We start from the raw sequence: 14385 nt of genomic DNA, 5'->3' as shown, positions 1-14385 counted from the left end.
AATAGATGTCAATGACTTTCTGCTCCATGAACATTCAATACAGCCCGGCCCCACTTCCTTCCTGTGTCCTCAGCGCTCCTGCAGAAGGATGTGTTGAACAGAGAGATCTTGTACTAGTAATTGGCTTGTAAGTGTTCTTGCATAAAGACAATTCCATAAAACAAAAGATTTTCATTTTGAAGACAGTCTGTATACCATATGTAAAAATAAAACATTTGAAAACTGTTTTAGGAGACATGGTTTTAACATCAAGAACAGTGCAGCAATGGCAGACACATAAAAGTTAGTCCAGTGTATACATTTATGACCTTGAAGGTTCAATGCAGAGCTGTAAAGGAATTCACGTCATCTCTTGAGCAGACATACATCTCAAGTATCTCTAAAACATCACAAACATGTCTGCCTGGTTTCCAAAGCAACTCCAAAGAGGAGGAAAGAGGCGTCAATAAGTAGGATTTAATTTGACCTTTGTGTGTGCTTCAGTATTTGTGTTTTTCATTGTTTTTCTTATTGTTATTTAAAATACATATATAATTTAATTAGACTGAACAAACATATCAGAAATCATTCTAATGTTTATTTGCCCAGGAAACATATCTTATTGTTATTCATGTTGAAAGCAGTTGTGCCATGATATATTACTATCAAAATGTTTGTGTGTGTGTGTGTGTGTGTGTGTGTGTGTTTAATAGAATTTGAATTAAAATGATAAAAAATTACGGTAATTCGTTTTATGTTATATATATATATATTTTCCATTAATCAAAGAATCCTTAAAAAAATGTTTTCACAAATTATTAAGCAGCAAAATATTATAATAATATTAGTAATGAATAATAGAACTGCAATGAATAATATATTTCAAATGTTAAAATGTTATATCAAAAGGTTTAAAAAAAATAAAATAAATGCCCCAGTACTGGCTATGTACCATTGCACTTGTTTTGAACTGCCTACATTACTTACAAGTCTTAGCCTCACTCTTGTAGGGTCTCTTGGGCATGGCTTCGGGATTATCAGTGCATCAGGCTGTGAGCAGGTGCCTACACAATTGCATGCTGTAACCGTGCTGTATTATTGGCATTTGCCAGACAATTTGCTGTCCCTGTAACATTGGCATACCCAGATCCTGAAATGCTGTTACACCTTGAAGCATCAGCACACCCTCGAAACCTGGTGCTGCTGGTGTAAGTATGTTGGGTACTGGCTACAGTGACTGGCTACAGCGAGAAGTGCATTGATGATGTGACCGTCTCTAGGGCAGCCCTAAAAACAGCGAGGGCCAAACTGTCCCGAGCTATCAGAGAAGCAAAGTGCGCTTATGCTAAAAGAATCCACGGCCACTTCCAAAACAGCAGTGACTCACAGCGCATATGGCAGGGCATTCAAGCGGTCACCAACTACAAGACAACTCCACCTGTCTGTGATGGTGATGCCTCCCTACCAGATGCGCTGAATGACTTCTACGCACGTTTTGAGGCACAGAATAAAACAACGGTGAGGAAGTCCACCCCTCATACCAATGACCCAGTACTCTGCTTCACCACAGCTGACGTGAGGAAAACACTTTATAGAGTTAACCCACGGAAGTCTGCTGGACCGGATAACATTCCAGGCAGAGTACTAAAGGAGTGTGCGGAGCAGCTAGCTGATGTCTTCACTGATATCTTCAACATCTCTCTGAGCAGCTCTGTCATTCCAACGTGCCTCAAAACAACAACAATTGTCCCGGTGCCTAAGAAGTCTGTGGTTTTGTGCCTCAATGACTATCGTCCCGTCGCACTCACACCAATTGTGATGAAATGCTTCGAGAGGCTTGTCATGAGGCACATCAAGTCTCAACTACAACCTTCACTTGACCCGTTACAGTTTGCGTATCGTCCAAACCGCTCTACGGACGATGCTATCACCACAACTCTCCATCTCGCCCTCTCACATCTGAACTCAAAGGGAAACTATGTCCGAATGCTGTTCATTGACTTCAGCTCAGCATTCAACACCATCATACCTCAGCAACTTATAGAGAAGCTAAGCCTGCTGGGCCTGAACACCTGCACTCTGCAACTGGATCCTGACAGGCAGACCTCAGTCAGTCCGGATCGGGAACAGCATCTCCAGCACCACCACACTGAACACTGGAGCTCCTCAGGGCTGTGTGCTCAGTCCACTGCAGTTCACTTTGCTGACTCATGACTCACTCCAATCATATAATCAAGTTCGCTGATGACATGACCGTGGTGGGTCTCATTAGCAAGAACGATGAGTCAGCATACAGAGATGAGGTGCAGCAGCTCACAACTTGGTGTAGAGCCAACAATCTATCTTTGAATGTCGACAAGACAAAGGAGATGATTGTTGACTTCATGCGAGCAAAGAACGATCATTCTCCGCTGTCCATCGATTCCTTGGTGTTCATCTGGCGGATAACTTCACCTGGTCACTCAACACCAGCTCCATCACCCAGCCCAGCAGCACCTCTACTTCTTGAGGAGGCTGAGGAAAGCTCATCTCCCTTCACGCATCCTGACTATGTTCTATAGGGGGACCATTGAGAGCGTCCTGTGCAGTTGCATCACTGCCTGGTTTGGGAATTGCACCGTATTGGATCGCAAGACCCTCCAAAGGATAGTGAGGACAGCTGAAAAGATCATTGGCGTCTCTCTGCCCTCTATCACGGACATCTACACCACACGCTGCATCCGCAAAGCCCACAATATAGTACAGGACCCCACATACCCCTCACACACATTATTCACCCTCCTGCCATCTGGAAAGAGGTACCGGAGCATTCGGGCCATCACAACCAGACTGCTGAACAGTTTTTTCCCACAAGAAAATCAGACTCCTCAATAACCACACCTGAATGGACTTCCTGTCCCATAAGCATTCTTGCACGTCATATTTATTGTTGTGCACTTCATATTTATTGTTGTTGTATTTTGTGTTCTTGCACTGATTATGTCTTTGCACTGTTTGCACTAGTTTGCACACTGGGTTTGCACTCTACTCCCCTGCTGTTTGCACTAGTCTGCACACTTTGCACTTTATGTGGCTAAGGCACTGTCTTAGCTCAATATGTGAGTTCTCCAAAGTGTATTTTGTATTGTGTATTTTGTTGTAAGTGTGACTCCATGTAGCACCAGGTCCTGGAGAAACGTTGTCTCATTTCACTATGTACTGCATAGCTATATGTAGTTGAAATGACAATAAAAGCCACTTGACTTGACTTGACTTGACTTGACTTGACATTGGACTGTGTGCTGGTGCCTTGGGTCTGAGAGGGGGGTTGTGCAGAAGTCTGCCTCTGCTTTTCCTGACCTGCTGTGCTCTCTGGTAGCTTATACTGGTACTGCTCCCCTGGTTGTTCTGGCTCAGTCTATAGGCGATTGACCACCATCTATGATCATATCCACTCCTTCTCCTTCCTGGACTTTTTGAATCATTTACAACATTGTGTTATGAGTATATCAAATGACCACTTCCTGGTTTAGAAGATCACCGCAGAACATAATCAACATAATCAGCGTTGTTTACATTCTGCATGCCTGCACTGTCTACTGAATGTAAACCATGCTCATGCTGATTACGTTCTTGGGTACTCTCTAAAATATTGACCTTTTGTGCAAAAAAAAATATTCTTGTAGCTTTGTAAAATTACGGTTGATCCCCTGATGCCACATAGACTATTTTACCTACAGTACTGGGCAAAAGTTTTAGGCATGTGTGAAAAAAGCTGTAAACCAATAGTGCTTTCAAAAATGGAAGTGTTAAACATTTATTTTCATAAATAAACAAAATGCAGTGAATAAACAAAAGAGAAATCTAAATCAAATCAATATATGGTGTGACCACCCTTTGCTTTCAAAACAGCCACAAATCTTCTTTTCACTTGCACATAGTTTTGAATGATCTAGGCTGGAAGGTTGTTCAAAATACCTTGGAGGACTAACCACAGATCTTCTGTGGATGTAGGCTTTTCCGCATCTGCCTGTCTTTTTATGTAATCCCAGACACACTCGATGATGTTGAGATCAGGGCTCTGTGGGGACCATGCCATCACTTCCAGTACTTCTTGTTCTTCTTTACGATAGTTCTTGATGACTTTGGCTTTATGTTTGGGGTTGTTGGACTGCTGCAGATGGTATCGCATGATGGATAAATATCTGCCTGTATTTCTCAGCATTGGGAAATTTAACCCTGACCAAATCTCCAACTCCATTTGCAGAAATTTGCTCTCACAATTAAATACCATTTTCAAGATGCATATGCAGACAAATAAATTCTAAATATGTAAATAAATAACCACTTACAGCTGTAAATGCAAATTAAGTGGACAAGCCTGAAGAGGCCATAAGATTTGGGATAATTCCCTGTGAGCAGCGCAAATCAGCTGGTTTGCACAGCTATAGTCAGGGTTTTATTTAATTTAATTTTAAATTAATTTGTACATTTTATATTTAATTTTTTTTAGCCTGACGAGTGTCTGCTTGAAATCATTTTGGAATATGTCTTAAACAAAGTGAAGGCCATAGAAATAGTTAACCCAAAAGATGAAAAGGAAGATATGCTGACATGACTCCAGTTCATAAACTAATGTCATGTAAATGGAAAAGCTCTGTTTTTGTAATAGATGTTAAGAATTTGACTCTGTATTATATTTTTTCACTTGCACTATATCGCACATAATTTTGCCAAATCTACATCTACAAAAAGTTTCTATGATTTTTTATTTATGTTGGATATTTATATTCAGCAATAGGAAAATCATTAAAACATATTTCACTTCAAAACTTTTTATAGCTAAAAGACAAGGCCTCTCAATAATATTGCATTCTTTAGTGGAGAAAATCAAGAGAATCAAGAAAGCAATATGCAAAGATAAAACATAGATTAAAACAAATACAGCTGTTGATTTTGTGACATCAAGAGATGGACTTTTCTTTTTTTTATATTTTGAATGTATTAATGTCTATTGCATTGAGCCTATAAATGGAAGATAACTTGTATTCTTCTTTTTTTCACCTAAGCTTGTTAATGCTATAAGAGGAGAGTCAAGAACCGAATGAAATAGAAAATAAAGATGTGAAACATCTTGATTTTATGATTAGAAAATTTCCACATAGTAAATATACTCAAAAGAAAGCAACTTATTATTTCACATGCTTTCAGTGTGGAAAGAGTTTGTTTCAGTGATTGATTGATTGGTAGGGTTAGAATAAGTTGACATGTTTTTGAAAAGTTACCTGTAGTCAGTATTATCACAATAAAGAGTCAGCAGACAGTCTACTTATACTCTAATGAAAGTTAGTTGAAATGTCGGTGCAAAGATAGTTATTGTCAACAAAATATTCTTAAGGGACCATCAAAGTGAAGTGTTACCAATTTATTTAATACACAAGTTTCATTTGAGTCGAATTACTAAAATAAATACTTTTTTCCATAACATTCCAATTTATTGAGATGCACCTGTACATGTAACTTGACTTTTAAAATCAAGTAAAAGTTGCTTCAGTATAGTAAATAGTCACCAAATATTTCTAATAATAAAGATAATAGGGGGCATGTTTTTAAATCATGTTGATAATTTAGAGGTTTAAAAGACTTAAAATTAAACTATAAACTGAAATTACACCTCTTGCCTGAATACCTCGACCTTTGATCATAGCTGCCTGCCTCAATCCTCGCTTTACTCTGTTCACAATTTTGCCTTGGTTTCTGATAGCCCTGTCTCTGTTGTTGCTCTCCTGCCTGACTATTCTCATTAAAGAGCTAGCAAATGGATCCAACCGTCTCTGACTCTTCGTTACAGAAGAATTTGCCACCACAGGATCCAGCAGGATCTCATCTGGATTCTGAAGTATTATTTCAAGCCACCATGCTCACAACTTATCAACATCAACTACTAAAGCTAACCATGCTGACCGAGGAGCAGGTTAAAACTATGCAAATTCTCACACCACTTACCACCAACGTGGCAACAGCTGCTCCATCCCCTGCTCAAATCGACAACAACGTGAGTGCTAATCCCATCACTCATCAACTATCTCTGCTCAATAAGTTTGATGGCAATCGCGCCAAGTGTAATGGTTTACTACTCCAGTGCTCACTGTTCATCAATCAACAGCCTTAACTATGTCTCTCAAATGACAGCACAGTGGCTTTAGTGTGTTCATTATTGACTGGGAGAGTGTTGGATTGGGCTACCACCATGTGACAAATGCAGACAAATGACTTTCCCTTCTCACTCCGATTTCCTATGTCAGTTCAGAGATGTGCTGGAGGGAGAGAATTGATTTCGGTGTGCCAGTGGCATCTCTTGATGGACGCCTATTGGGATCATGAGAAATCAGCTTTGTCACTCAGAAAATCACACTTCAAGAAAGTCCTCTATATAAGGAGAAGATTTGTCTTTTTACCATTGACTCACCTCAACACCCCATCATCCTTGGACTTCCCTGGTGTCACGAATGAGGGGACTGAGGCATGCGGATCCATGTGCAGGCTTTTATTAAACAAAGGCATGGTCAAAGCAGGTAGGTGTCAAACAGGGCAAACAGATGTATCAGAGGCAAAGCAACAACAAAATCCAAATACAGGCAGAGGTCAGGTCAGGCAGTAAACAATCACAGAATCAGAAGACAGGCAGGGTCAAAACCAGGGAATCTATAACTCGCAAAACACTCGGAAACTCGGGAATAATAATAGAACAGGCGAACAATGCAACCTGCAGGTGAGTGGCCTGCTACTGAATTTATAGTCCAGGAAGAGGAAGTAGTAGCAGAGGGAGTGAATGCAGATCACCCAGAGGTAAGGGCTCCATCTGCTGGCTTGGTGACATAGCCCCCTCCTAGGAGCGACTCCTGGCACTCCACAAAACAAACAAAACAAAACAAAACTGGGAGCTTGGGAGGGGTTCCGGGAGGGAGTCAGCAAACAGAATCCAGGGAGGAAGAGACGGAGGGAGGAGCCAGGTAGAAGACAGGAGGAGTCCGGGCGGGAGATGATCCAGAGCCCGGCCATGATGGTCAGTGGTGGAGTCGACGGAGGGAGGAGCCATGGAGGAGGAACGGCCATTGACTCCATGGGACCGACCGATGGCGGCGGAGCAGGTGGTGGAAAAGACTGAGGCAGAGACGGAGAGCCGAAGAGCCAGGGTGACACAGAGGCGCTGGAGGTCCTAGGCGATGCCGCAGGCTTCGGCGACTGATGCAAAGACGGGGGACGAGAAGGACGCGGCGAAGCCAGAGCGACAGAGGACTGAGGTGGAGCCGAAGGGAAGGAGGAGCCTGTCAGAGCCGGAGGGATGGAGGGACAAGGCGAAGCTGGAGGAGTGGAATCCTGAGGCGACGGATGGTCGACGACTGACCAAGGCGGAGCCGGAGAGACGATGGAGCCTGGTGGAGCTGGTGGACTGACCGAGCACAGTGGAGAGGAGGGAGCTAGGAGCCTAAGGGAAGCCGACAGGTCTACAAGCCGAGGTGGAGTCCGGGGCTCGGAGGCGGGATGATGAAGCGAGGAATCCTTCACCCACGGCGGCGATGGAGACTGGCAGACCCGTGGCGAGCTCCAGGTGGAGGGCAGAGGATGAGTGCAGGGGCTGCTGGGATCCAACGTCGACGTGTGGCGAGGGTGGGATAACTTGAGGCGCGGGCACTGGAGGCGGCGCACGAGGCGCGGGCACTGGGGCGGCGCTGGGCAGGCGGCCGTCTTGGAAAGAGGCGCTGGGCAGGCGGCCGTCTTGGGAAGAGGCGCTGGGCAGGCGGCCGTCTTGGGAAGAGGCGCTGGGCAGGTTGCCGTCTTGGGAAGCGGCGCTGGGCAGGCGGCTGTCTTGGGAAGTGGCGCTGAGCAGGAGGCCGTCTTGGGAAGCGGCTCTGGGCAGGCGGCTGTCTTGGGAAGCGGCTCTGGGCAGGCGGCCATCTTGGGAAGCGGCTCTGGGCAGGCGGCCATCTTGGGAAGCGGCTCGGGAAAGTCGGCCATCTTGGGAAGCGGCTCGGGAAAGTCGGCCATCTTGGGCAGCGGCTCGGGAAGGCGGCCGTCTTGGGCAGCGGCGCTGGGCAGGCTGCCGTCTTGGGAAGCGGCGCCGGGCAGGCGGCCATCTTGGGAAGCGGCTCTGGGCAGGTGGCCATCTTGGGAAGCGGCTCGGGAAGTCGGCCATCTTGGGCAGCGGCTCGGGAAAGCGGCCATCTTGGGCAGCGGCGCTGGGCAGGCTGCCGTCTTGGGAAGCGGCTCTGGGCAGGCGGCCATCTTGGGCAGCGGCTCGGGAAGTCGGCCATCTTGGGCAGCGGCTCGTGGAAGGCGGCCATCTTGGGCAGCGGCTCGGGAAGGCGGCCATTACAGGAGTTGATGCAGTGTCCTTTTCCTCCTCAACACCCAACGTGAAAGCTGACCCCACAGTTACTAAACTGAACTCAATAAACTGTGCAAGCGACTCACGTGGACCCTCGCGAACAAGTTTTGATTTGAGTGGCTGATTTATTCCCTCATAAACAAAAAAAAATTAAATCAATAAACAGTCCGGTAAGTCAGAGAGGTAAGCCAGGTCTAGAAATTCTTGGGTGTAATCCTCAAGTGATCGGGTGCCCTGCTTGAGGGTTAGCAAAGACATTGCGAGGTGCATACCTGGCCATGGTTCGGGTGAAAAGCCGCTGGATCCTGGTGCGAGGTTGCATTCTGTCACGAATGAGGGGGCTGAGGCGTGCGGATCCATGTGCAGGCTTTTATTAAACGAAGGCATGGTCAAAGCAGGCAGGTGTCAAACAGGGCAAACAGATGTATCAGAGGCAAAGCAACAACAAAATCCAAATACAGGCAGAGGTCAGGTCAGGCAGTAAACAATCACAGAATCAGAAGACAGGCAGGGTCAAAACCAGGGAATCTATAACTCGCAAAACACTCGGAAACTCGGGAATAATAATAGAAACAGGCGAACAATGCAACCTGCAGGTGAGTGGCCTGCTACTGAATTTATAGTCCAGGAAGAGGAAGTAGTAGCAGAGGGAGTGAACGCAGATCACCCAGTGAAAGGCACATGGCTTTCTCTGGACAGATTATGACCTGAACAATCGTATTTTCTTTCCCATGCCTCAAATCTGACTCACTTTGAGCAACTTCTCCTTTATCTCAGCCTTGTACCAAATTGCTGTGGCCTGAGGTTCACAAGCATCTCTGAAACCAGAAAAGTATTGCAAGGACTCAACAAAGTAGCACTTTTAAAGAATAAATCTTCCTTTATTTGCAGTGTTCAATATTTAGAAAAAACTTCAATAACTTGTTAAAACAATTGGACTTCTGAAACAATCATATGTTCATTTGGTCAACATCATTGCACACAGGTTACATAATGCATTCAGTTCAGTAGAGATATGAATTCAGTATGAGTATCAGATTATCTCATTATGTAGTTCAGTACAAAATCATCTCTTCATTGTTGAAACATATACATGTAAAATCATATTTGAAGACCTGCTTTACTTTTCTTTGGAGTTCATATGTTTCCTTCTGATTTCAAAACATGAAAATAAGAATAAACTAATATCAAACATATTTCCAAAGTTTTTTTTCCAGCAACAACACAAACATCTGCCCATAAAAAGACTCTTTACGGTATATAATTTACAGCCTGCATTTAACTAGTGCAGTCAAATCACTGGATATTGCTTTTTGAAGGTTGATCAGTCACAGCGACGGAAGAACTGGAAGTGGTAGTCAGTAAAGTAAACTTCTGCAAAGTTCAGATCAGTGTTACAATCTGCCAAACCCTGTTTGAAAAGAACACACACACATATATATATATATATATATATATATATATATATATATATATATATATATATATTTACATATTCTCACCATCATTGCCATAGACACATTTCATTTGGCATTATTGAAAATCATATTTTAAGACCTGCTTTACTCTTTTCTTTGGCATTCGCATGTTACCTTCTGATTTCAAAACACGAAAATAAGAATTTACATTATGTTAATTTTTAGCAAATCACGGGTGTCACTTCCCTAACATACGATAAGCTTTAACCAATTGAGTACGAGCCAATCAAAATAAACAATCTTTCAAGAACTACTAGCCACAAGTATTTGGAGTGGTCAAGTGTTGCGGTTTTCATTTGTGGGTAAAATTACACAGGTTGCATTTTTTTTGGGCTACTTTTACAATGTACCACTGCCAACTAAACTAAAGATAGGTCCTTAAACAAATGTGTATAATACTTGAAATATATACCTGTCAACTTAAGAATGGAGAGACGAATGTCACTATTACATGACATGAGTTTCACCCACAGCATAAGATGTTAAGGCTTTTACGTGACAACAGCCAGTCAGAGCATGCATGCATGTGTCTTGTAAGACTGCATGTTCCCCATATCTCTGTTTATATGAATAGCACAGTTTTTCTACACAAACTCAAACACATGTGAAGCTCATGGTGATTTCAGCATTGCACTTTATCAATGGTATTATCTCCATAGCTACCGCATACCGCAATACATTCAGTAAAAAACAGCTGTTCCTTTAACAATCAACTACACGTTAAGATAAATCTTGTGGCATCTCGAGGAAGTACTGGTGTTTTACTGACAACACTGCCCTCTTGTGGTGGGAAGCATTTCCCTTGTTTTGTGGCTTCATTTCGTTGTGAGGTTATGTTTGCTTTCCTGATTGAGTTATGTTGTGCTTTTTTATTTTTAGTTTTGAGGAATGTCCATTTATATATATATATATATATATATATATATATATATATATATATATATATATATTTCTTTTTTTTAGTAGACAAAAATTTTCATTTAAAGAGAAGACATTTAGACAAGGTTAACAAACAAATATACACTCACAGCAACAGAAGAGCGGAAATGGTATGATGCGTGGTAGTGATTTGCCACTGGCAGTGTCCATTTATGTATGTAGCCCTATTGAAAAGAAAAAGGATGATATCAAAACCTATTTGACTAAAAATGACATTTTACCTAGTCCATGCACATACCGAAGCTGTCAGATTAACTTTTAATGCGTATCTCTGTGCTATATATATATATATATATATATATATATATATATATATATATATATATATATATATATATATATATATACACACATTTTAGCGTAGAGTGTAAGCGCTAAAGTACCTGTGTGTTGAGAGCAATGTTTGACTCTGAGCCATCGTAGTCAAGTACTGAGGAGCACTGCTCACTCTCGTCATGTGAGCACAGGTGAATCACCAACAACTCAGTTGTGCTGCTCAGGTTTAAAAAAAAAAAAAAAAAAAAACATTTTTTAAAGATGATGTGAACCACATATGAAGACAGTGTTTTCACTATTTTTTTAATATACAGTACTTTTTGTCTATTTGTTATACATAAGCAATATTACACAAGCAGGATTGCAACATAATGCTATATGAACGCAGAGCAATCCAGACATCAGCACAAAGCCACAGTTCTTCATATTAACAATACAGCGGTGGCTAAAATTATTAGAACCCTAATATTTTCTACAGCTGTAAATGGTTTTAAAGAAATAGTTTGCCCCAAACTATTTCTAGTTTTAAAAATTAGCAAGCGTTGGAAGAGCCAGGATATTTGTTTTAAAACTCCAACTGTGTTTGTCTGAAAAAGAAAGTCATATATATATATATATATATATATATATATATATACAGACGTGGACAAAATTGTTGGTACCCTTTGGTCAATGAAAGAAAAAGTCACAATGGTCACAGAAATAACTGTTATCTGACAAAAGTAATAATAAATAAAAATTCTATAAATGTTAACCAATGAAAGTCAGACATTGTTTTTCAACCATGCTTCAACAGAATTATTTAAAAAAATAAACTCACGAAACAGGCATGGACAAAAATGATGGTACCCCTAGAAAACACTGAAAATAATGTGACCAAAGGGACATGTTAATTCAAGGTGTGTCCACTAATTAGCATCACAGGTGTCTACAACCTTGTAATCAGCCATTGGGCCTATATATATGGCTCCAGGTAATCACTGTGTTGTTTGGTGATATGGTGTGTACCACACTGACATGGACCAGAGGAAGCAAAGGAAAGAGTTGTCTCAAGAGATCAGAAAGAAAATTATAGACAAACATGTTAAAGGTAAAGGCTATAAGACCATCTCCAAGCAACTAGATGTTCCTGTGACTACAGTTGCACATATTATTCAGAAGTTTAAGATCCATGGGACTGTAGCCAACCTCCTGGACGTGGCCGCAGGAGGAAAATTGATGACAAATCTAAGAGACGGATAATCCGAATGGTAACAAAAGAGCCTAGAAAGACTTCTAAAGAGATTCAAGGTGAACTTCATGCTCAAGGAACATCAGTGTCAGATCGCACCATCCGTCGTTGTTTGAGCCAAAGTGGACTACATGGGAGACGACCAAGGAGGACACCATTGTTGAAAACGAATCATAAAAAGCAAGACTGGAATATGCCAAACTACATGTTGACAAGCCACAAAGCTTCTGGGAGAATGTCCTGTGGACAGATGAGACAAAAATCGAAGTTTTTGCCAAGGCACATCAGCTGTATGTTCACAGACGAAAAAATGAAGCATATCAAGAAAAGAACACTGTCCCTACTGTGAAACATGGAGGAGGCTCTGTTATGTTCTGGGGCTGCTTTGCTGCGTCTGGCACAGGGTGTCTTGAATCTGTGCAGGGTACAATGAAATCTCAAGACTATCAAGGAATTCTAGAGAGAAATGTACTAGCCAGTGTCAGAAAGCTTGGTCTCAGTCGCAGGTCATGGGTCTTGCAACAGGACAATGACCCAAAACACACCGCTAAAAACACCCAAGAATGGCTAAGAGGAAAAATTGGACTATTGTAAAGTGGCCTTCTATGAGCCCTGACCTCAATCCTATTGAGCATCTTTGGAAGGAGCTGAAACATGCAGTCTGGAAAAGGCACCCTTCAAACCGGACACAACTGGAGCAGTTTGCTCATGAGGAGTGGGCCAAAATACCTGCTGAGAGGTGCAGAAGTCTCATTGACAGTTACAGGAAGCGTTTGATTGCAGTGATTGCCTCAAAAGGTTGCGCAACAAAATATTAAGTTAGGGGTACCATCATTTTTGTCCAGGTCTGTTTCATGAGTTTATTTTTTTAATAATTCTGTTGAAGCATGGTTGAAAAACAATGTCTGACTTTCATTGGTTAACATTTATAGAATTTTATTTATTATTACTTTTGTCAGATTAAAGTTATTTCTGTGACCATTGTGAGTTTTTCTTTCATTGACCAAAGGGTACCAACAATTTTGTCCACGTCTGTATATATATATATATATAGGATGGCTTCGGGGTAATATATAGGTGAATTTTCATTTTTGGGCGAACTACTCCTTTAAGTCAGTTGTTTCTGTCTTTCACTGTAATGGAAATACTGTATCAGTTGACATTTTCAAACATTTATTTTAGCATTAATTGTAATCATTTGCACAAGGAGTCTGTCAACAGCCAGTGTTCCACACAGGCGTCCGATCTAATCATCATTCAATCCGTATGGAATAGACTGAGAAAGACTAAATTAGGAAGAACTGTGGCAACATCTCAAAGATGCTTCAAGAAACCTCCCTGCAAAGATACACCAAGTGCACCAAAGGCAAAGGTCGCTTTAAAGAATGGACATAGCAAATGTTGATTTAATTTAGTTAATAAAAGATATCGTCTTTCTATTTATTACATTATTTTTGACAACATCCTTCATTTTATTGCTCATTTTCAAGTGCTTAAAACTTGTGCTCCAGATTTGCAGGTAGGTTTCTTGAAGCATCTTGGAGACATTGCCACAGTTTTCTGGATCTAGTCTGTCTCGGTTTGTTCTGTTTCTGCATGTCCCACAGGAAAAACAACAGCATACAAGTTTGGAACAACGTGAGAGGTACTGCTAAATGTTCTGCTCTGTGGCTTTGCTCCATTATTTAAACTCAATGAGTATAAAATTAAACTCTTATGAAGCCTGGAGTGAAGTATAACGAAGACTGTGTTCGATAGCATGTCTTTCACTCACGTCATTTGGAGGGTTATGGGCATGTTGGGTGGGATGTGTTTACTGAGGGGAATGAGGTAGGTGTAGTTTCCTTTCCTACAAAACACATGTACATCAATTAGTAAAATGCATGTTATTACAACTGAATATTTTTGATGACTTTAGTGCTGTAAGTCTTTCAGGAAAAATCTAAATCTATAAACTCTGTTGTACAGAGTTGTACAATATACTCCCCTTTCATGCAACATAACACTTTCATAACAGGGAACATACACTTTATTTTGTCCATTTTAGACATTCTACTAACAATAAGTAACTTTGCAACTACATGTCAACTAGTGAGTAGACTAGAGTAGTAGTC

The 14385-nt window shown here is 41.5% G+C and overlaps 1 protein-coding gene across 2 annotated transcripts in view; it reads right to left on the bottom strand.

The window, feature by feature from the left end:
* Window positions 1–9204: 9204 nt before the first annotated feature.
* Window positions 9205–14385, bottom strand: part of LOC122342594 (myelin regulatory factor-like protein) — a 28555-nt gene continuing 23374 nt past the window's right edge. For both annotated transcript variants that reach the window (XM_043236532.1, XM_043236530.1), the window contains exons 23-26: window positions 14046–14120; window positions 11148–11256; window positions 10854–10928; window positions 9205–9758 (exon numbers count right to left, since the gene is read on the bottom strand). In XM_043236532.1, coding sequence (XP_043092467.1) covers window positions 9672–9758; window positions 10854–10928; window positions 11148–11256; window positions 14046–14120 — 346 coding nt within the window. In that variant the 3' untranslated portion in view covers window positions 9205–9671. The remainder of the gene's footprint in view (window positions 9759–10853; window positions 10929–11147; window positions 11257–14045; window positions 14121–14385) is intronic.

Source organism: Puntigrus tetrazona, chromosome 4, assembly GCF_018831695.1.
Source record: "Puntigrus tetrazona isolate hp1 chromosome 4, ASM1883169v1, whole genome shotgun sequence".
NCBI lineage: Eukaryota > Metazoa > Chordata > Actinopteri > Cypriniformes > Cyprinidae > Puntigrus > Puntigrus tetrazona.
This window is presented reverse-complemented; position numbering and strand designations above follow the sequence as displayed.